We start from the raw sequence: 23,493 nt of genomic DNA, 5'->3' as shown, positions 1-23,493 counted from the left end.
CTGCCCACCTCACCCGCCCAGGGCCCCCCTGCAGCCCCCTCCCAGGGCGGGGGCAGGGCTGTCATCCTGCCCAGCCTGTGGCTTTCAAAGGCTCCCTGGCCGCCGTCCGAGGCACCCACATCAAAGTCGATCGGTGGCGTCCAGGAGATGCTGATGGTCTTGGTCTGGCCGCGCTCCACAGAGCCCTTGGAGGGCTCGATGGTGAAGCCCTTGTGCTGCAGGGACGCGATGCTGTCCAGGCTGAACTCGACAGTCTGCAGGCATTGGTGCTGTCAGCAGGTGGGCGGGCACAGCTCCCGGGAAGCGGCGGGACTGGGGATGAGGGAGCCCAGCACCTGCCCTCTCAGCCCTGACCAGCAGGCTGCCCACCCCACACCTATCGAGGGGCAAGGCCAGGAGGGGCCTGGGTTGCCCAGGCAGTGGTGGATGCAGAGGTGCCAGGCAGGCCAGGGAAGTGCTGTGGTCACCTTCTTTGGGGACGGCTGGGTGGTCCGGATGCAGCCCACCTGCAGTTCTCGGGTGGCAGGTGGGGCCGGCGTGTCCGTGTCCAACTGGACATAAGCCAGGGTTACCAGGATGGGCTTCAGCTCCTCAGCTTCTGGAGAGGGAGGGCCTGGCTGGGGGCTCAGGGCAGGGGGGGTACCACCAAGGGAGTGTGGGAGCTGGGTCCGGCAAGGGTAGTGGGCGGGGCTGGGTGAGGACAGCCGGCTTTGGGGGCTGGGCCGGGAATGCCGGCCCTACAAGCAGGCCTCCGGGGCCAAGGGTGTGGTCAGAACAGGCCTGGTCCTCCTACTGCCGCCCCGGCCCTGTTGGGGCTCCCAGCACCTCAGAGGGCTCACCCTCTGTGCGCTCGGGGTCCAAGGCAGGGATCACGGTCAGGGACTCCACAGGCACATCCAGGGGGTCTCCGCCTTCCACAAACATCATGTGCTTGCGGGCCGAGCCCTTCAGGAGGATCTGGTGGGAGATTTTCTGGGGGCAGGAGCACAGCAGACTCGGTCCGTGACCCGCGAATGGGGCTCCGGGAGTAGGCAGTGCTGGGGTGCAGGCCTGTGGGACTCAGGACTCTGGTCTCTCCACCGCATGACCCCCAACCTGACGCAGAGGCCCCAGGCAACAGGACTCCAACGTGGGGCCGTTTGGGAGAGGGCGAGGGCCTCAGACACGCGGACGCGGGCGGGTTGGGCCGGGCTGGGCTCCTGGAGCCGCACCTTTTCGAAGAGCACGACCTGAAGCCGGTCAGAGAAGTACAGGCTCTCATGGTCCGGGCTGAAGGTCACGGTGAAGTCCTGCGCCCTGCCCGGCTCCATGACGCCCTCCACCGGGACCACGCTGAACACGCTCTGGCCGCTGTAGTTCTGCGTGCCTGGGGGTAGGGTGGCCTGGCAGGTCCGGATTCCCCCGCAGTGCCCAGCGCCCCCCAACCCCGCACCCCCACGCCCCGCACAGTCCCCTGCCAGCAGCGGTCACCCCCCCAGCCGGCCAAGCTCACCCACGACTTCCGTCCTCTGGGCCGGGGAGGCCAGGAACTGCGGCAGCCGGTGCTCATCTCCGCTCCCGGTGGAGAGGCTGTCCAACTGCATGGAGAACTTGATGGGCAGCGGGGAATCGTTTTGCAGCTGCAAGGAGCAGGGCTCAGTCACTGGACCAGCTGGACTGGCCAACCGATGGACGGGCTGCTGCAACCAGGTCTCAGCTCCCTCTGCTGCCCCTGGGCCACACCCTGGGCAGTCAGGCTCAGGCTGGCCTTCAGCCGAACCAGCATCCCTGCCCAGGCTCTTCTCTGCCCTCACCCTCTTCCACTGAGAGCACCCCATCCCCCCATAAAACACTCCCTGGAATCCCTGGCCTGGGCTGTGCCGCCAGGACCTGGACTAAACCGGGCAGGGAAGCAGGTGTCCTGTGGGCGGCTCCATCCTAAGGTTGCCACGTCCCTCAGGCCCTGGGGAGCAGCAAGAGGCAGGCACGCCCCCTGCCCGGGCTGCGGAGCCCACACGGCCCCTCCCCTGAGCCGCCCTCAGCTGAGCTGCCCTCAGCTGAGCTGCCCCCAATCCCAGGTGGGGAAGCCCACGCAAAAGCCCTGAGGCGCGAGGCCCGGGCAGCAGAGGCACCAGGGAGGGGGGGGAGGAGGGTGTGCATCCTCAGCTTCTCCTGCTAGAGAGGGCCGTGGAGGCGCTGCTGGCGGGTGGGGTGGGAGCGGCCTGCACACGCACCGGCTCCCTGACCAAGGCAGGGCTGACCCCCTCCTGAGGCACGACCCCTCCCAGGAGACGGGGCAGGCGCCGTGTCCCTGCCACGCGCTTTACCTTGAAGCCCGCGGAGGTGGATTCTCCGGCGATCACGTAGCCCATGTTGAGGACCCCTCCTTCAATGGAGCACGTGGTCATGGACGCCACGCCTGTGCCCACGAGGGCCAGGGAGAGCGTGCCTCTCTTGGTGATGACCTCCAGCATTTCCCGGGCCTGGGGAGACCACGTCCCTTAGCGTGGAGCAGACACGTGTCAGAGACAGGTGTGGGAGCTCCGTCTCGGAGCAGCTGGCTCAGGATGTGCGGGACCTAAGATGGCTTGGAGCTCCCTGGCCTTCTCCTTCTCCTTCCAGCAAGAAGCCAGGGCCCAGGAGGGCCAGCGGCTCCCCAGGCCTGGCTGGACGACTACGGGCCTGGGCACTTGGCGGGTGTGCAGAGTGGAGACTGGGGCCGTGGAGCCCCAGGGCTGCAGCCCGGCTCAGGGTGGGCCTAGGACTCACCAGGACGCTCTCACGGGGGGAGAAGGACAGCTCCAGGACCTGGGTCTCTCCAGACACCAGCTTGCCGATGGGATTCAGCAGGACAAAGGGGCCGTTGGGGTTCAGCACGGAGTACTCCAGCTGATGGCCCAGTGTCAAGGATGGGTGACAAGTACGGGGCCGCAGCCCTTCACCAGACGCCCCTGTCCCCCTGCAGCAGGCTGCCTGGGCCGGGTATGGACAAGGATACGTCGAGACGCTCGGGGGAGATGTTCTGGATGGAGACTTTCTTTATGCCGCGTTGTCCTGAAACGGGGGAGTCAGGTCACTGCCCAGGCCTGGGGGTGGGGCATGGGAGCCCAGGCGGTGATGGGGTGCCTGGGTCCCTATGGGTGGGGGATGGCCGTGGGGGGCTGGGCCCGATCAGGACACACCTACAGCGATGTCGCCGAAGTCAGCGATGGTCTTGCCTTTGTCGGACGTCACCACGATGGATGGTGCTACCGCTGGACACCACAGCTCCAGGTACACGGTGCTGTGGGCACTGAGGTGGTGGGGAGCTGCTGAGGGCGGAGTGGGCGCCGCATGCCCCGCCCTCTCAGCCTGACCCCATGCTGGCCCCGCCCAGATCTGGGGGCTGCAGAGCGGGGACGGTGACTTCTTGGCCGACCACGCCCCACCCTGCCCAGAGCACCGCACCTGAAGCTCAGGGGTTCCGTCCCCTTCCTGTCTTTGGTGTCACCACTGGCAACAACACAGGGGACCACAAACTTGTCAAACTTGCCCTGGAAAGATCTGGTCAGGGTGGCCTGCGCAGCCTGGTACTCCTGGGAGCTGCAGTGGAACCGGCAAGGTGCTCTCACACCCCTATCCCTAGGCTGCCCCCAGCGGCCCAAGAGGCCCCGCGCTGCCCTCCATGGAGGGGTCCATAAGGCCATGCCTGCTCCCCAGGGCCCTGGGCTAGAGGGTATGAGGTGGCAGCCTTGGGGGGCCATGTTGTGGCCCAGGCTGTGGCTGTCCCAGTTTTGTCTGACCAGCTGGTTTTCTCACCCCTTCCCTGGTTGCTGTGGCGGCCTCCCCGCTCCCCCGGGGTCTGGTCAGGCACCTAAGCAGAACGCCATGTTCCTGGAGCCACAGGCAAGGGTCCAGGGCTGGCGAGTGGCTCAAGCCCATTGCAGTTCTCTGGGGAGGCTGGGGCTGCTGAGCTGGGAACATGGGAGTCAGGGGCTCAGCATCTCCCCAGCCGCTGGCCTGAGGCTGTTCACAGGGACCCTGGGCCCTAGGGCCCCAGGGGAGGGAGGTGAGCAGGTGCCCAGGAAGGCAGAGCCTGAGGGGACTCTTGGTTCCAGCTGTATCTGAAGCCAGCCCCACCCTGGCCTTCCAGCCACAAGGTTCCAAACAGCTCTGCTCCAGGTGGAGGAAGTCTCTGTGGGGGGCAGCCTTCTCTGGGGCCCACCTGGACGTGAGGTCCTCTTTCTGCAGCTCCAGGGGCTGGGAGGCAGAGGCCTGGGACAGCCGGTCTCGGTTCTGCATCCGCAGTATGGAGGACTGTCTCTGCTGGTCCTTCCTCTGGGTGGCCGTGTCCTTTTGGGAGTGCGAGGTGGGAGGCCAATTGTGGGGCTGCGCCGGGGACTCTGCTCCCGGCAGACCGCCCAGGGCAGGAGCCCAGGGGCCCAAACTCCAAGCGGCTCCCTGTGGGACACCGTCGGCAGGTGCGGAGACCCCAGTGTCTGTCTTTACCATCGGGGAGACCGAGGCCCGGGGTGGGGCAGGGCGGAGGGCTGGCCGAACTGGGGGTCCTGCTCCCTGTGCCCTGCCCCCAGCCTCACTGCCCTGCCAGCGGGCTGCAGGCCCTGCCCCTCCTCCTGCGCTTGCTATGACAGCACGGGTGCTCAAGATCAGGCCCCAGAGGCCGCGGGGAGTCGCGGGGTCTCTGCGTCCCCAGGGCAGCAGCAGGCAGGCCCTGGGCTCTGACTGCCCAGCTCTGTTGGACGCCCTTTCCTGGCAGGAGCCCGGCGGTGGCTGCCTCTCCAGGCCTGAACTTGCTAGGATGCACAGGCCCCTTTGAGGTTCATCTGTTCCCCCTCCATTGTAAGGGCAAGCCCCCTGCTAACCAGTGCACAGGGGCCCGGCCCACCCTCCCAGGACCACCGTCTGGGGCTCCACCTCGCCTAGCGATGCTTTCAAGAGGGGAGGGAGGAGCCTTGCCGAGGAAAAGTGTTAACCTCTTGAAACAGTTCCACACACACGAGGCTGCAGAAGAGTCTGCCCAGGGCTCCTGACCCCCCGGCCCCCCAGCCTCAAGGCCGGCGGGGCCTGTTCCCAAGCCTTTGTGCAGCGGCCTGGTGCACAGTGGGCAGCACCCCCGTCTCCCGCCCCAGGCTCCCCCCCCCGCCCCTCCATGTACCGATTTGGCCTCAGCTTCTTTGGTCAGGGCCTGTAAGGCTTCCTGGTGGATCAGCTCGCGGGTCAGCACGGGCCGGAAGGCCACCCGGACCAGGCACCTCTGTGAGGAGAGAGGCCGGAGGGCAGAGGGGCCCCTGTGGGTGCCCCCAGCACCCCGCTGCCGCCACCGCCAGGATCCCCTGGTCACGCTCTTGGACATCCTGGGGTGATACCCCATCTCTGCTTTGGGGTCTCAGCTTAGACGAGCCCTTCTGGAAGGTCCTTCCTGACCTTTGCCCCCGGAAGTTGGGGTGGCTGCAGACATGATCACCAAGCCCCTCTCACCACGCAGGGGGGCGGTCCTGAGATGGACCATCCCACTGCCCACGGGGCACGAGTGAGAAGGGGACGTTTGTGTTCAGCCACTGAGACTTGGGGGTGAGTCCCTGCACCCTCACCTGTCCCCCTTTCTGAAGCACGTCCGCCTTGCAGTCCACCCCCTGGGACAGCCCCGGGTCCCAAAGGGGGTTCACTCACCACGGCCTGCCCCGTGCTCAGTGCAGCAAGGGAGCAGGGTGGGTAACAGCTGCAGTAACCCCCTTGGAGAGGGGAACCATGACTTAAGCTGAATTTGCTCAGTTTACTAAAATGCATTTCAATAATCACTGAGACACTGCCAGGGTCCAGGGCCTGCATGTGCCCCTTCCCACTGAGTCCCCTCACAGTGGCTGTCACCCCTGACTCTTCAAGGTAAGGAATTCAGCTCGGAGGGGCTGTGATGGCCCCAGGGAGTCTCTGCCTCCAGGCCCGGGCTCTTTCTGCTTTATCAGCAAAAGCAGTGGTGGGGAAACCTTTCGCCAATCAGCCGGTGGGCAGGCACCCTGTGCTCCTGGTGAGCAGGCGCTGTGTGGTCTCTGTGCCCATCTGCTGTGAGATCCAAGGGCTGCACACCCTCCCTCCAGCCAGGGGCCCGTGGGGTCAGCTGCCCGTGGGTGCCCCGCCTCTGGGGCCACGTTGGGCTGGCGGAGGGCACCGTGGCCTGCTTGGGTCTGATAAGAATCCAGGTTGATCTCCACGTCTGCTGTCTGGTTGAATCGCTGCGGTCCAGGGAGAGTAGAGACCGGCCCCTGGGGCTGGCCGCGCCCCGGCCCACCCGTGGGGCCCACACCCACCTTTCCTGGCCACACGGTGCCCACCGCGGGTGAGATGGTGATGGGGGAGTCTGGGGGCAGCAAGAACTCGAAAGATGTGGGCCCCACAGGGGGTGTGTCCTCCAAGCCGATGCGGGGTACCGAGGGCGTCGGCGGGTTCATGCTCAGGCGGGAGTTGATGACGTACAGGGTGGCCACCGAAGTGTTGTACAAGGAGGTGGCCGCAAACTTGACCTGGTAGTGGGACAGCTCCAGGAGCGGGTGGACACCCACAGCCCGGCACGTCAGCTTGAAGCACCTGGAAGTGACAGCGTGGGCAGTTCAGCTCAAAATTTTAGTAAATTTTGAAAATACTTTGTGCCCCTGTGCACATTTTAATAAGATAGTTAAAAATTTAATCACAAGTTTAAATATTTGCAAAGCAGGTGATTTCTGGCTTATTTCCTTAAATATTCACTGACATTTAAAAAATAAAACTGATAGGGGACTTCCCTGGTGGTCCAGTGGTTAAGACTCTGTGCTCCCAATGCAGGGGGCCTGGGTTTGATCCCTGGTCAGGGAACTAGATCCCACATGTTGCAACTAAAGATCCTGCATGCCGCAACTAAGACCCGACACAGCCAAATAAATAAATATTTTAAAAAACCTGATAACTTACTCCTTAAATATAAACATGGGAATCTATATACCATAGTGAATTGATTCTTTTTTTTTTTTTTTTGGCTGTGTTGGGTCTTTGTTGCTGCATGCGGCTTTCTCTACTTTCGGCTAGCGGGAGCTACTCTTCGTTGTGGTGTGCAGGCTTCTCATTGTGGTGGCTTCTCTTATTGCAGAGCAAGGGCTCTAGGCGCACAGGCTTCAGTAGTTGTGGCTCGTGGGCTCTAGAGCAGGCTCAGTAGTTGTGGTGCACGGGCTTAGTTACTCCGCAGCATGTGGGATCTTCCAGGACCAGGGCTCGAACCCATGTCCCCTGCATTGGCAGGCGGATTCCCAACCACTGCGCCACCAGGGAAACCCCGTGAATTGATTCTTGCCACCATCCGGTTTTAAGAAAAAAGAACAGATATTTGGGATTTTAACCAGTGGAAAATTTACAGTCCATGTTGCTTTGAACTCCTATTTCCATTGCACTCCTGACATTGGATTTTATCCTAATTACATATGTTTTAATGCTTTATGAGGTGATGTCGATGGCCCTGTCATACTTGTCCGTAACAAAAATGTGTTCATAGGTTGAAATATTTCAATGTATATTTTTGTGTCCTGTGACCACAGGCTCTAAATGTTAAAAAAATTCCTTCTGGGTGGAGATGTCATTGAGGTTATTGTTACAAGTTAATTAGTTGAAATAGCACAAATGTATGGAATGTGATAATCATTACATATAAAAAGTAAGAGCTGCTTGGAGTCACTTCAGGAAGGTGATGGAGCTGTTTCCCAGCTGGTTCAAGGGACTGTGAGGGACGCGGCCTGTGGCCTTGCTCCATTGACCTGGGAACTGGGGGTGGGGGGCCCACCCAAGTCCCCTCCAGCCCCTTCCTTTCCATTCTTGTGACCACGTGTCTTCCGATGTCCCTCTGAGGAGCCCCCCGTGGCTCTCTCAGGTCCTGCTCCACTTTGCTGCAGGGAAAGACCATCAGGTCCCATCACCCAGGCCCAGGCAGACGCTGCGACCTGCAGGCAGCGGGTTCACCCAGGACACCCAGGGCCACGTTTGCTGGAAAAATGCTTTTATCTCCGTGCACGCTATACGTTTCTCTCCCCCTCAAAAACCACCGAGGTGAGATGAGTCCATCGCGTGTGGGGAGTGTTCTCCTGACCTCAGAGGCAGACGTGCAACATGCCTGGCCTCCGTGCCTAGCTACGTGCGAGCCTCCAGCTTCTTTTATCTGGTCACACAGGCAGCTGGTGCCCGTCACAGGGGCCAGGCCAAGGGTACAATCAGCCCTGCTCTGGGGGTGTGCCTGACCTCTGGAATGTCATCACCATCATCATCATCACCATCACCAGCATCATCATCATCACCATCATCACCATCACCACTATCATCATCACCATCATCACCATCACCACCACCATCATCACCATCATCACCGTCATCACCGTTATCACCACCATCATCACCATCATCACCACCATCATCACCGTCATCACCACCATCACCGTCATCACCACCATCACCACCATCACCATCATCACCACCATCATCACTGTCATCACCACCATCACCATCATCACCATCATCACCACCATCATCACCATCATCACCATCATCACCATCATCATCACCGTCATCACTGTTATCACCACCATCATCACCACCATCATCACCGTCATCACCATCATCACCATCATCACCGTCATCACCACCATCACCATCATCATCACCATCATCACCGTCATCACCATCATCATCACCATCACCACCGTCATCACCATCACCATCACCATCATCACCACCATCATCACCACCATTATCACCATCATCACCGTCATCACCATCATCACCACCACCATCATCACCATCATCACCATCATCATCACCGTCATCACCGTTATCACCACCATCATCACCGTCATCACCACCATCATCACCGTCATCACCACCATCACCATCATCACCGTCATCACCACCATCACCACCATCACCATCATCACCACCATCATCACCATCATCATCACCGTCATCATCACCGTCATCACCACCATCATAATCACTGTCATCACCACCATCAACACCATCACCATCATCACCATCGTCATCACCATCATCATCACCATCACCATCATCACCACCATCATCATCACCATCGTCATCACCATCACCATCATCATTGTCACCATCACCATCACAATCATCACCATCATCGTTACCATCACCACCATCATCATCGTCACCACCATCATCATCATCACCATCATCATAATCACCGTCATCATTATCAACATCACCGTCATCACCACCTCCATCTCCATCAGCATCATCATTATCATCATCATCACCATCGTCAGCAGCAGCAGTACTGGGCCGAGGGCAGCAAGATTTCCCATCTTCTCCTGTTCTCTCTGGAAAATTTGTGTCAAATTGGCATCATTTTTTCTTCAAATGTTTGGAAGAACTCATCAGTGAAGCCATCTGCATCTTTCATTTTGGGAAGCTTTTAAACTTAAAAAAATTTTTTTGCATTTAAAAATATATTTATTGGGCCCCACAGGGCCCCTTGGCTTGATCGGAAGCTCGGGAATCTCTCTCCATGCCAGCCTCCTTCAGGAGAGCGGAGGGTTGGAGGATATCTCTGAGTCCAGATCGCCACGGACTCCCTGCCACAGGCTGTGGCTGACTCGGCTGCGGAACTCCGAGGTTGTGGTGGAGAACGGGGGAGAGGCTGACCTAGCGGCTGCGGAGGCTTCTTTTGCCTCAAGGACACCTTCTCTTCTCTTGCCCGTGCCAGCCTGGACTTCCACTCCGAGGAAACACTAAATATTGGAGGACCAGAAAGAGGGCGTACGGAAGTCGCGACGCACCCGTCAGCACCTACAAGCCTGGAAACTGTTGGGTCCCCAGCAGCTTTATCAGGTCAATTAGGAAGGCTACCTCACTAACAGGTACAGAAATCTCAAGGTATTTTCGGGAACTTGAAAAGGGAGGAATTCACCTAGATCTGATCAGATGCCCCACGACCGACAACCAGGGCATTACATACATACTGGAAAAGACATAATTTAAGGGACTATCTCCAAACTGGATGGAAGGACCCTTATCAGATTACAATAGGTTTACATCAAGATGATGATGATGCAAAGATTCCAGCCATTTCTCAGAACAGATCCTGCCAAAACAACAGCAGATGTCACCCTGGGGCCCTTAATTAGACAGGGTGAGCGCTCCGTGACCCCAGCTAAGCAGGGTCTACGAGCCCCTTGCCAGCCTGAAGAAGCTACAGAAGACAGGCCGTCATCCCTCATCCTCCCAATAAAGACTTCTTGGGGTTCATGTCTCTCGGCGGGGGGGAGGGGGATTGTGAATAGGAGATAGATGGGCCCCTGGTCCGGACAGCTGGCGTTTGTCAAGTGGAGCAAGACTGAAGTTTTGTCCTCGGCCAGACAAGAACGACGCCCGTTTCCCTTCCTCCATTGATACGGAGAGAATGAACTAGCAGTGGGGAATTAGCAAAAATAGAAATGAAGTTTTCCCTCTCCTGAGAACAAGGAAAATAAAGGGAACAGCGAACAGGCTAGAGAAGAAACATAACCCGGCCTGAAAGAGTTCTTCACTCCCTGTTTTTGTTTAACTGTCACTAATCTGTAGTGTCTGTAACTAGATTTGTGCTTCACAAAGCTGGCCTATCACTCTAAAACACTATGTGAGTTACATCCTGCACTCCCTTGTAGCAGATCACCCCTCGTAGCATTTGCATTTCAGAAAAGAAGTCGCAGGCCAATAACCCAGAGACAAAAAGACCCAATTACGGGGGCTGCCTGATGCCAGCTGCGACTGTTTTGCGAAGGAAGGGGGACACTGTTCTTGAGGCGCTAGCCTGCTGTGTCTTCCCTTCTGCCTGGCAGAAAAATAAAGCCTTCCTAGGGAAAAAAAAAAAAGAAAGAAAAAAAATATTTATTTATTTATTGCCCATTTTTGTTTCCTTTTCTGTCATGTTTAAAAAAATTTGGGGGGGGGGGCTTCCCTGGTGGCGCAGTGGTTGAGAGTCCGCCTGCAGATGCAGGGGACACGGGTTCGTGCCCCGGTCCGGGAGGATCCCACATGCCGCGGAGCGGCTGGGCCCGTGAGCCATGGCCGCTGAGCCTGCGCGTCCGGAGCCTGTGCTCCGCAACGGGAGAGGCCACAGCAGTGAGAGGCCCGCGTACTGCAAAAAAAAAAAAAAATTGCCTAAATATTTATTTATTTATTTCTCTATCTCCTCTGGGCTCCGCACGCCCTGCTTTAACCCCTGAGGTCTCACAGTTCGAGCTTTCCTAGCCTCCCCAAGACAGCTCCTGGCTGAGTTTGGCAGTTTCAATTTATACGTAGATAGTTCTTGAAGAAACACTAAACGCACATTCAATCAGCAAACATCTACGGAGCTTCTACCATAGGTCCTGAGCACTGAGGTTATCTCACAATCCCCTCTTTTCCTGGGGTTTGTTTTCCAGAGGCTGAGAGCGTTGTGAACAAGCCCAGAAGGGTCCCAGCCCACGGACGGGTCACTAAGTCCGAGGGGAGGGGCGGGCAGTGGGACGCAGCAGGGTGGCAGAGTCTGGTGCCTGGTTTCCTCCACGGGTTCTAACTCTGCACTCTGCTCCCAAAGATCACGACCGTGAACCCCTTCCTGCTTTCCCTCAGGTGTGTCAGATCCTGGGCCCGCCTGTCCCGCCATGGCCACGTGCCCGGCTGGAGGAGGGCATCAGCCCGACCTTACCCAGGGCTGCCCAGGCCCCCAGCCAGGACCAGACAGCAGCTCGGGCTGGATTGTGGGTGGGGACTGGAGAGGAAGAGAAGGAGAGGGGCAGGAGGGCTGGTTCCACGGGGGCGGGATGCCCACCACATTCCAGACCAGAGGCTGATGATCCCAAGTAGCGAGAGCCGGCCCTTGTGCCAGACCCCCTCCACGTGCAGTCCACTTCTCCCTCCCCAGCACCTTCTTAGCCCCAGTTCTCAGCGTAGACACGGAGGCCAGGGAGGTCCAGAGACTGGGCCATCACATGGTGCATGAGGGCAAGCGGGGCTCGTGCCCAGGGGATGCTCTGCACACTCACACACGCCCACAGGTGCACTCACACATGTGCATAGCACACACGCCTGCAAGGCAGCCTGGATCCCAGGCGTACGGACCTGGGTCTAAGCTTCCTGAGGCCGGCACTGTTGCCCAGCCCTGTGGTCAGCCTGGACGGCCAGGGGCGGCTCCTCCCAAGCTGGCTGCCAGGGCCCTCCATGCACCCCCCTCCTGCCAAGCTCACCGGTTAATCTCTGACTTGCAGACGAGCTCGAAGTTGTACTCCTTGGCCTTGGTGGGCTGAAAGATTACGTCGAGTTGCAGAGTTTCCAGCGGCAGGATTGTCCCGAACCCATCATTGGGCTGGATGTCCACAAACTGGCAAACGGAAGACCATGGATGCCAAAGCGAAAACTCAGTGACCTGCTGGGGAGGGCTGCAGGGAGCCGGCACAGACATGCGTGTGGCCGGGGTGCGGCAGTGTGTGAGCAAGTGTGGACGTGTGTGTGGCTACATACATGTAAGATGCATGTAAGTGTGCTACATGGGTGTGAGCCCCTGTGTATGTGATCATGTGTGCAGATGAGTGTGTGTGAGAGGGTGGTGTGCGTGCGTGTCTGTGTGTGTCTGCCTGCATGTGAGCACTTGTGTGTATGTGAGTGTGTGTATGTGTGAGTGTGCGTCTGCATGCACATGAGCACGTGTGGATATGAGTGTGTGTGTGTGTCTGCAGGCACATGTACACATGTGTGCGTGAGTGTGTCTGTGTGTGTGACTGTGTCCGCATATATGTGAGCGGGCAGCGGGGGCCCCGGAGGAGTGAGGACAGCCAGGCCTGGGCCTCGTCTTGGCCGCCCTGCAGGGCCAGGCCATCAAGAGTCCCGGAAGGAAGGGCGGGGAGAGGACTCTGGATCCTGAGGGTGCAGCGGGCAGACAGAGGGCAAGAGAGGCAGCGTGAGGTGGGGATGGGGCCGCGGGCATGAGGAGAGGGACGGCCAGAGAGACGCCCCGGCTGAGGTGCCTGGAGGTGAGTGTGGAGTCCGGGAGTGGCTCAGGCGCCTGGACCCTGGGCAGCAGCCCATGCCCCAAACCTCCCGCTCTGACCACACGAGGCACCTTGGGGAGCCTGACGAACCCAAACTCCTGGGGCAGGAGGGAGTGGTTGCAGAGGCTGACTTGGGTCCTGATGGCCTCGTAGATGGTGCAGTAGCCGAAGTCCACCCCCGAGGGGCTGAGCTCCAGGTCCGAGGTGGTGACTATGGCGTGGACAGTAAACCCCACGGGTTTGATCTGAAGTGTGGAGGGCAAGCGCATCCGGTCACCGAGGTCAGTTTACGCAAGTGTTTCCAAAAATGAGAACAGCACCATCCCGGCCGTGAGCTGACGGCCGACGGTGCACCTTTCAGGGACACAACCCCTTCCCTGTTGGCCCCTGGCTTGGGACGGGCAGCACGGGCGGGCAGGTGCAGGAGTGCACATGTGCACACACGTGTGCACCTGTGCGTCTACGTGTGCGGTGCATTGTGTGCTCACATGTGGCGTGTGTACGGAGGATGTGCACACTCCTGGGCACCTGGATCTGCGTGTGGGGTGGACTGTACACATGTGTGTGTTTGGGTGCCCTGGGGACAGCCCTGCCGGCCCTGGACAGCACTCGGGGCCTCTCTCCGATCCACAAAGACCCTCCCTCCGTCTCCCCCATGCCCTCTGCTCCCCAAGGGCGCCCACGCTCCCAGAAGTGCCCCACACAGACCTGGTCAGCCACCCGGATAGTCATCGGGGCCTCCAGGACTCTGCTTTCCTTGTCAAAATACTTCCCGGCATCTTCTGGGAGGGAGCGTCTGAAAGAGACAGGAGGCTCTCGAATGTTCTTTTCTTCTTTATATTTGCGAAACGACAAAATGCTGAACTATGAGTGTGTTTTGAATTCAGACGAGAGCTAAAAATTACATAAAAGGTAAGAAACACAGGGCCACGACGTGGGCGTCGAGCCAGCTTCCGGCTCTCACCTAGAGTCCCCCCCACCGGGCGGAGGGACCCCGCCGCGCCACGCACCTGGGCAGGAACTTGAGCCGCACCGAGTAGGACGACAGGGCCTGGATGCAGGCGGTCTTGGGCAGGAGCTCCAGGTGGCCCTGCAGCCCCTTGCACACCTCGAAGTGCAGGCGCAGGGCGGTCTTCGACCTGCAGCGCCCGAGGGCCGGGCGGGCGACGCCGCGTTTGGTCCCTGCGGGTTGGCCTGTACCCACCCCCCAGGGCCCAGGGCACACCCTCCCAGATGCCCCCCACCCCCTACTGTCGGGGAGTCTTCAGAGCCCTGCTCGCCAAGGGCAGGTTTTCCTGAAGTGACATCTGCTGAGGAATCCTTACAAATAAAAACATCGCAACTGAAAGGCGCCCAGTCGGTTCTCAGAAACCTAGTGTTTTCTGGGAAGACCCTCGCCGGGCAGGTGCTGGGTGCAGGGACCCGGGGCGTGGGCGCCGGCCCTCCCAGAGTTTTGCCCTCCCCGCCCAGGCGTGCGCACATGCCAGCACGAGCCCTGCAGGACGCTCGGGAGGTCCCCAGACGGCCAGGCCTTGGCCAGTGACCGCAGTTTCCCTAATTTTTGTCCCTGTTTTCAACTCAGGGCCAGCCAGAGAAGCCAGATGTGCCCCCAACCAGCCACGTGGGGCGCCCCATCCTAGCCACCCCAGGCCACAGCCCCCATCGGTGCGCTGCCCCTCCCCTCCTGTCCAGTCTCCAGGAAGAAAGGTGATGGGCAAGCTGCCCCAGGCCTTCCTGGGCTGCCCGGGAACCCTGGGCCGTGGTCCAGAGCCTCCCAGGCCTTCCAGCCCCTCCTTAACTGCCTGGGGTGATTGTTGCCTGCCTCGTGGCTGCTGGGGCCTCACCCTGAGGGCTGAGCCCCTCTGCAAGGAGAGCCCACAGCCAGACAGAGACCCCTGGGAGATCCACGGGCTCCTGGGTGCTCCTGGCCGAGGAGGAGTAAAAGGGGGCCCTTTTGACCTCTGACCCCCAGTGTCACCAAGCCCCTCCCTTCAGTGACCTCTGGCCCCAGTGTCACCCAGCACTGGGTGTCCCCTGCCACGGAATGTGCCCAGACTGGCCCTCCTGCCCTCGGCAGGCAGCAGCCCCGCCCAGGTTCCCGTGCTGGCTGGGCTCCTCCTTGAGCAGCTGTTCATGTGACCAGGGTCATTGCGAACGAGCGCCTTTGCTACACCTGTGTCCGTAATCCCGGTAAATTAAACAAGTGAGTAATCCTGAATTCTAGAATCACTCAACAGGGACTTCCCTGGTGGTCCGTGGTTAAGACTTTGCCTTCCAGCACAAGGGGTGCGGGTTTGATCCCTGGTCGGGGAGCTAGGATCCCACGTGCCTCGCAGCCAAAAAACCAAAACATTAAACAGAAGCAATATTGTAACAAATTCAATAAAGACTTTAAAGATGGTCCACGTCAAAAAAAATCTTAAAAAAAATATAATAAATCACTCAACAAATGTACGCCGTCGAGCCTGTGCCTTGGGGAGGCGCTGAGAAAGCACAACTCCCCCCCCCCCCAGCTCCCCGTCACCACCCTGCCCGGGAGTGGACACGCTCTGTGTCCCGAGGTAAACTGGCCAGAGCCCTGCAAAACCTAGTTTCCTGAACAAATCCACCTGAGTCCTGTCCCGAGTTCCCAGCTCCCCGGTGAGAACAGGCCCCCTGACGTTTGCAGTGCTGAGGCCCAGGGACCCAGCGGCTGGCGCACGTGCCAGTCCGTTTCCACCCAGGCCGCCCATCACCCCCCCCCCCGCCCCCAGGCTGGAAGCGGGGCCCCGTGTGTCAGCAGCCTGCCAGGTACGCAGGTGTGTTTGGTTAATGAAAACCCATTAAGCTCTAACTGTAGAATTTGCCTGCTTTTCTCCATGTAATTGAATTTCACTAAAAATTAAAAAGAGCGTAAAAAAGAAATGACAACTGTGGTGTCCGGACGCCCTTGCAAAACACTGCGAATGAAACATGCTTCTTGTCTCGGGGCTCCGTCCATGGTCCTTCAGAGGACACGCCTCCTTCCCTGTCTGTGTCTGAGAGGGGCCTGGCCTGGCCATGTTGGGGGCGAGCTCCCCAGAGACGCAGGGGTGACAACACTGCCTTACTCTCACGGTTCTGGAGGTCAGGACCGGACACAGTCTCCCGGGGCGGAAGCCCAGCTGCGGGCAGGGCTGGTCCCCTGGGAGGCTCCGTGGGGAATCGTTTCCTGGCTTTTCCAGCTTCTGGAGGCACCGTGTCCCTTGGCTCGTGGCCCCTGTCCCATCTTCAAGGCCAGCAGCCTAGCATCTGCCAACCTCTGTCTGACTCTGGCCCTCCAGCCTCCCTCCTGTGACAGCCCTGGGATTCCAGTGGGCCCTTGGGGTAACCCCAGGTGACCCCCACCCCGAGGTCCGTGACCTCACCCCCGCCGAGGGCTCACCGTGTGTGGACGAGGATGGAGTCCTGATACAGCCTGTCGTACATGCAGATCTTCAGGTCTACGTTGGGCTTTGGCACCCAGACTGGCACGTCGATAGCAACACCGACGACTTTGAAATATAACTGAATTTGAACATGAAAATCCGACAACACGTATTCCCATCAGCAGAGCAGGCGGTGACCGTGAGTACTAACGCAGAGCTCAGCGGCAGTGTTTTGTGACTCTTACAAAAACTGGAAGGTTAATAATCAAACTGGCCATGTTTTGGGGATCATGGCACTTTTTACATCATATCATTTAAACAATCCTTTTTATTTTCAAATTTTTTAAACATAAAAAGATAGAATGGTACGATGGATTGTCATGTACCCACCACGCAGCTTCATAAATATCAACATTTTTAGCTGTTTAAAAAAACCCGGGCTTCCCTGGTGGTGCAGCGGTTAAGAATCCGCCTGCCAATGCCGGGGACATGGGTTCGAGCCCTGGTCCGGGAAGATCCCACATGCCGCGGAGCAACTAAGCCCGTGCGCCCCAACTACTGAGCCTGTGCTCTAGGGTCCGCGAGCCACAACTACTGAAGCCCTCACGCCTAGAGCCCGCGCACTGCAACGAAGAGTAGCTCCCGCTCGCCGCAACTAGAGGAAGCCGTGTGCAGCAACGATGACCCAAAAATACGGCCAAAAATAAAAAAACAAATAAATTTATCGAAAAAACCAACAGCCGTTTTACTGCAGACTCATGCATCACACAGGCAGTACACGCAGCTGATACAAACGGAAGCTCAGGGCTCGCGAAGGGCCCAGTAGGCACGTGCTTCTCCCCACCTCGGACCCTGGCGTCGGCTTCCTGCAGTCAGACCAGGATGTCCTGCAGAGAGAGCCTGTGCACAGCAGGCCCCCTCAGGCAGGAACAGTGACCACCAGCCCACACAACTGGGTGGAGGGCTTCCCTTTCTACCACCTGCAGGACTGTGACCTTAGAACACACCAGCGCCAGATCCGAGGCCACAGGGTCACTGAAACATACAACCCACCTCCAGGGCCAGAGACAAGATGGACGGAATAAAAGGAAAGCGCGGCCAGAGAGACGGGGCAGCCGGGAGAGGCCAGAGAGACGGAGCAGCCGGGAGAGTCCAGAGAAACGGAGCAGCCGGGAGAGGCCAGAGAGACGGAGCAGCCGGGAGAGTCAGGAGGGGGTCTGAGGAGAAGCACGGCCACCCCACTCAAAGGCAGTGGTGACAGCAGGTGAACGGTGGTCCACCGAGGGGGGCGGGGGGGCTGCTGCCGAGAGGCGCTGAGGCCCGGAGCAGCGTCCTGACCTCACGGCCAGGCAGGTCACAAAGACACTGGTCCCGCCGGCACCTGAATCAGGGCCAGGCGAGCAGGCGGACACATGCGGTGACACGTGACACACAAGGCCGGGGGACAGGCGTCCGTGAAGCAGACGGGGTGGTCGGCACAGGAAGGCCCCGTCTACGGAGGAGCCAGCCAGGGAGGGTAAGAAAGGCACAGACACGGAAACGAAGGGCCAGCCTGCGCTGGGGCCATCCTCACGCGGAGACAGTGGGCAGCGTCCTCACACCCCTGGAAGGGAGGGGTCCACAGGCCGGCAGAACCCAGCACATGTCACGAGGGACCCACCTCAGGAAAGCAGGCAGGCAGGATGGGAATCCAGACCCCGTTCACCCCTGGAGGCCGGGAGCCACCCCAGGGGCTGCGTGTGTACCACACCCGGGTGAGGAGGTGGGGTAGGAGAGTGGTCAGGGCGTTCACTGCCCCGGCTCGCCTGGCAGGGCCCCCGTGGGCTGGAGCGTCCTTGACCCGAGGTCACAGCCCCAGCCAGGCCATCCTCTCCAAGTGCTCAGTTACCCAGGTCTGGTCCCTGTTCCTTCCTGACACCACAGCAGGGGCTCTGTGGGGACCTATGGGGCTACCGCGGGGAACTGTGGGACTCCATGGTTACTGTGGACATGTGGGAACAGTGTGAGTATTATGGTACATTGTGGGGTATTGTAGGGTATGGCCTATTCCTTGAGGTTTCCGTTACAAATAAATGAATATTGTGTCTCAAATCCCTGGCCCCTGACAGACTCATTCCTATATGGAAAACACACCAGAGCAGAGACTCCTGATGGCGACAGGAGAGGAGAGTGTGGTGAGCACAGAATCATCAAACGGTCACACCTGGACATGGCCACCTGCCTGGAATCGTGGGCCACGGAGTTGGGTCAGAACTCCTGAGGCAGTGGGGGCAGAGTCGGAGGAGATGCTAATAATTCTAATGACAGTTAAGTGAAACCGAGACATCGAGGGCCAAGAAAGAGGATAAATAAAAGGGACCCAAAATCGTGTCTTATTTTGGCCAAAAGGAAGTGGTGGTGGAGTGAACTGCTGGGGTACTATCCGTCTTGGAGGATGGTCCTCTTGCACTTAAAAAATAGAAAGTCAGGGCTTCCCTGGTGGCACAGGGGTTAAGAATTTGCCTGCCTGCAGGGGACATGGGTTTGAGTCCTGGTCTGGGAAGATCCCACATGCCATGGATCAACTAAGCCCGTGTGCCACAACTACTGAGCCTGCACTCTAGAGCCCGTGAGCCACAGTTACTGAGCCTGTGTGCCACAACTGCTGAAGCCTGCATGCCTAGAGCCTGTGCTCCGCAACAAGAGAAGTCGCTGCAATGAGAAGCCCACGCACCGCAACGAAGAGTAGCCTCCGCTCGCCACAACTAGAGAAAGCCCACAAAAGACCCAATGCAGCCAAAAAAAAAAAAAAAAATTATAAAAAAGAAATAGAAAGTCATGTGGGATTTAAGGGCTGGGAAAGGGGAGGGGACCGTTCATTGAATGAAAGTAGAATTTCCAAATAACAGGGAAAAAAGGAATAAGTAGCAACTTGATCAAACCAATGAAAACAAGAAAACTGAAAGTGAGGAAACAGTATGATAAAATGAATAGTAGACAAATCTAATGGAAGTAGTAAAACAAAGTGTGTCAATATTATGCTGCAAATGCGCTGGATTCTCCCCCTAAAGGCAGACAACATTAGTCTGGGTCCACAGACAAAACCTGGCTCCTTAAAAGACACACGAAGTCATTAAAAAAGGATAAATATCGGCCGGGGCGGGGGGGAGGACAAAGGGATATGAGGAGAAGGTGAAGCAGAGGAAAGCAGGAGTGGCCCTGTCGTTATTGTGGGATCAGCTGGATATAGAGGTGCCATGAGCAGCAGGATGAAGGGGATGTTTGGTTCTGGTGAAAGGCACAATTCACGATAAGAAAACTACTATAAACCCTCATGCATGAGACAATGAAGCAGCTGAACAGAGCCCTCTGTTGGAAGTGTAAGGAGACCTCTAGCACTGCTGGTGGGAATGGGAATTGGTACAGCCACTATGGAGAACAGTATGGAGGTTCCTTAAAAAAATAAAAATAGAACTACCATACGACCCAGCAATCCCACTACTGGGCATATACCCTGAGAAAACCATAATTCAAAAAGAGTCATGTACCAAAATGTTCATTGCAGCTCTACTAACAATAGCCAGGAAATGGAAACAACCTAAGAGTCCATTGTTGGATGTATGCATAAAGATGATGCGGCACATGTATACAATGGAATATTACTCAGCCATAAAAAGGAACAAAACTGAGTTATTTGTAGTGAGGTGGATGGACCTAGAGACTGTCATACAGAGTGAATTAAGTCAGAAAGAGAAAAACAAATATCGTATGCTAACACATATTTATGGAATCTAAAAAAAAAAGGAAAGAAATGGATCTGAAGAACCTAGGGGCAGGACAGGAATAAAGACGCAGACTTAGAGAATGGACTTGAGGACACGGGGAGGGGGAAGGGTAAGCTAGGACGAAGTGAGAGAGTTGCATGGACATATATACACTACCAAATGTAAAATAGATAGCTAGTGGGAAGCAGCTGCATAGCACAGGGAGATCAGCTCGGTGCTTTGTGAGTACCTAGAGGGGTGGGATAGGGAGGGTGGGAGGGAGACACAAGAGGGAGGAGATATGGGGATATATGTGTATGTATAGCTGATTCACTTTGTTATGAAGCAGAAACTAACACACCATTGTAAAGCAGTTATACTCCAATAAAGATGTTAAAAAAAAAAAAGTGTAAGGAGAACTTGTCAAAGATCGGGTCATAAGGGAACATAGATGTGTGGAAGGAACATGGAGGGAAGCCAAAGCATCTTGACAAAGAAGAACAAAGCTGGGGGAATCATCCTCCCTGAACTCCAGACTATACTGCAAAGCTACAAGCATCAAAACTGCATGGTACTGGCACAAAAACAGACACATAGATCAATGAAACAGGAAAGAGAGCCCAGAGATAAACCCATGCACTTATGGTCACCTAATCTATGACAAAGGATGAAAGAACATACAATGGAGAAAAGACAATCTCTTCAACAAGTGGTGCTGGGAAAACTGGACAGTTACATGTAAAAGAATGAAATTAGAACATTCTCTAACACCATACACAAAAATACACTCAAAATGTATTGAAGACCTAAATGTAAGACCGGAAGCTATAAACTCTTAGAGGAAAGTGTAGGCAGGACACTCCTGGACATAAATTGTAGCAGTATTTTTTTGGATCTGTCTCCCAAGGCAAAGGAAACAAAAGCAAAAATAAACAAATGGGACCTAATTAAACATAAAAGCTTTTGTGCAGCGAAAGAAACCACTGACAAAATTGAAAAGACAACCTACTGAATGGGAGAAAATATTTGCAAATGATATGAATGATAAGGGATTAATATCCAAAATATATATAACAGCTCATACAACCCAATATCAAAAAACAAACGACCTAATTGAAAAATGAGCAGAAGGGAATTCCCTGGTGCTCCAGTGGTTAGGAATCCACGCTTCCACTGCAGGGAGCCCGGGTTTGATCCCTGGTCAGGGAACTAAGATCCCGCATGCTGTGTGGCATGGCCAAAAAAATAAAAAATAAACAAGTTTAAAAAAATGAGTAGAAGACCTGAATAGACATGTTTCCAAAGAGGACATGCACATGGTCAACAGGCACATAAAAAGATCCTCAGCATTGACAACCATCAGGGAAATCCAAATCAAAGCCACAGTGAGATATCACCTCACACCTGTCAGAATGGCTTTCATCAAAAAGTCTACAAATAACAAGCGTTGGAGAGGATGTGGAGAAAAGGGAGCCCTCAGGCACTGCTGGTGGGAATATAAACTGGTGCAACCACTGTGTAAAACAGTATGGAAATTCCTCAAAAAGCTAAAAATATAACTACCATATGACCCAGCAATTCCACTCTTGGGTATACATCTGCAAGAAACAAAAACACTAATTTGAAAAGATATATGCACCCCAATGTTCATGGCAGCATTATTTACAATAGCTAAGATATGGAAGCAACCTAGGTGTCCATCAACAGAGGAATGGATGAAGAAGACATGGTGCATATATACAACAGAATACTACTCAGCCATGAAAAGAATGAAACCCTGACGTTTGCAGCCACATGGATGGACCTAGAGGGTATCATGCTTAGTGAAGTAAGTCAGACAGAGAAAGACAAACACTGTATGTTATCACTTATATGTGGAATCTAGAAAATAAAACAACTGAATGAATATAACAAAACAGAAACAGACACACAGATATAAAGGACAAACTAGTGGGTACCAGTGGGGAGAAGGGTCGGGGAGGGGCAAGATAGGGGTACAGGATTAAGGGACACAAACTACTGTGTATAAAATAGATAAGCTACTGGGACTTCCCTGGTGGTCCAGTGGCTAAGACTCTGCCCGCCCAATGCAGGGGGCCCAGATTCGATCCCTGGTCTGAGAACTAGATCCCGCATGCTGCAACTAAAAGATCCCGCACGGCACAACTAAGACCCGGCGCAGCCAAATAAATAAATAAATAAATATTTTAAAACATAGATAAGCTGCAAGGATATACGGGACAGCACGGGGACTATAACTGAACTGCATAACTATTTTCTTTTTTTTTGGCTGCGCTGCACGGCTTGGGGGATCTTAGTTCCCCGACCAGGGATTGAACCCAGGCCCACAGCAGTGAAAGTGCTGAGTCGTACCCTGGACCACCGGGGAACTCCCTATAATGGCTTTAAATGGAATATACTCTATAGAATTTTTGAATCACTATGCTGTACACCTGTAACTAAAAAAAATACCTCCACAAACTCAGAATCCTAGTAAGAAACAAAATACAATAGAAAAATTGGCAAATGACTTGGAAAAAAAAAACCCACGGAGGGGTATGAATAATGTGACTAATCCAGCTAATAAATCCGTTTACAGACACTAAATACACTTTCTTCATATGCACATTTCATACTTATAAAATCAATCTTGCCCTTGGCCACAAAGAAAACTAACAAATTAAAAAAAAGACTTTGCAGATTATATTGTCTGAGCATAATTCAACTTAATAAACTTATAAATAAATAAATCTAAAAAGTAATGATGACAAATTTTAATTACTGGGAAATTAAGAAAGACATCCCTAGTGATTAAGTGCAAGGTGTGTGTGTGTGTGTGTGCATGTGTGTTCACAGGTGTGCATGTGTTGGCTATGTTGTTAGCCATGTGTGTCACTGACTAGCCATGCAAGCGTGGGCAGTGCGGGCAGCAGCCTCACGTGGTCGTGGTGGAGGGACGCAGAGGGCGGGGACCCCGTGCCCAGGGAGCAGCAGGATACTCACAGTCGGGCACTGCTGATTCTTAAACACGACCTTGAACCTGGTGGAGACCGTTCCTGGGACAATCGGGGTGAAGATGACGGGCACTTTGATGGTGCTGAAGGGGCCAATCTCCCCCTCTGTTATCTGCACGGCAAGAGAGGTAGGCAGGGCCGCTCAGCCTTCACGTTCCCGTCATGGTGTCTCCCGTGGCCTCACCACAGCCGGGTCACTGCGGGGGCGAGTGGTGGCAGCCCCCATGTGTGCACTTGCTCTCCTGATGACACGGTCCTTGCACACACATGCACAGCCCCCACGCTCTGGCTGGGAAGGCCCTGCATTGGTGTCTCCTCTGAGCTGGACTAG

At 56.0% G+C, this 23,493-nt stretch overlaps 1 protein-coding gene across 7 annotated transcripts in view; it reads right to left on the bottom strand.

The window, feature by feature from the left end:
• CFAP74 (cilia and flagella associated protein 74) overlaps positions 1-23,493 on the bottom strand; it is a 79,791-nt gene that overhangs the window by 746 nt on the left and 55,552 nt on the right. For 3 of the 7 annotated variants that reach the window (XM_060284170.1, XM_060284161.1, XM_060284167.1), the window contains exons 19-37: positions 23,152-23,274; positions 16,423-16,544; positions 14,030-14,158; positions 13,728-13,815; positions 13,091-13,264; positions 12,219-12,352; positions 6,285-6,561; positions 5,135-5,233; positions 4,184-4,311; positions 3,427-3,561; positions 3,162-3,271; positions 2,978-3,033; positions 2,749-2,868; positions 2,307-2,462; positions 1,493-1,619; positions 1,212-1,366; positions 840-972; positions 468-598; positions 120-254 (exon numbers count right to left, since the gene is read on the bottom strand). In XM_060284170.1, the coding sequence (XP_060140153.1) occupies positions 120-254; positions 468-598; positions 840-972; positions 1,212-1,366; positions 1,493-1,619; positions 2,307-2,462; positions 2,749-2,868; positions 2,978-3,033; positions 3,162-3,271; positions 3,427-3,561; positions 4,184-4,311; positions 5,135-5,233; positions 6,285-6,561; positions 12,219-12,352; positions 13,091-13,264; positions 13,728-13,815; positions 14,030-14,158; positions 16,423-16,544; positions 23,152-23,274 (2,532 nt within the window). Of the gene's footprint in view, positions 1-119; positions 255-467; positions 599-839; positions 973-1,030; positions 1,367-1,492; positions 1,620-2,306; positions 2,480-2,748; positions 2,869-2,977; positions 3,034-3,161; positions 3,272-3,426; positions 3,562-4,183; positions 4,312-5,134; positions 5,234-6,284; positions 6,562-12,218; positions 12,353-13,090; positions 13,265-13,727; positions 13,816-14,029; positions 14,159-16,422; positions 16,545-23,151; positions 23,275-23,493 lie in introns of those variants that run through there. The other 4 variants (XM_060284178.1, XM_060284186.1, XM_060284195.1 and 1 more) reach the window with 4 other exon arrangements.

This window comes from Globicephala melas, chromosome 1, assembly GCF_963455315.2.
Source record: "Globicephala melas chromosome 1, mGloMel1.2, whole genome shotgun sequence".
Classification (NCBI taxonomy): Eukaryota; Metazoa; Chordata; class Mammalia; order Artiodactyla; family Delphinidae; genus Globicephala; species Globicephala melas.
This window is presented reverse-complemented; position numbering and strand designations above follow the sequence as displayed.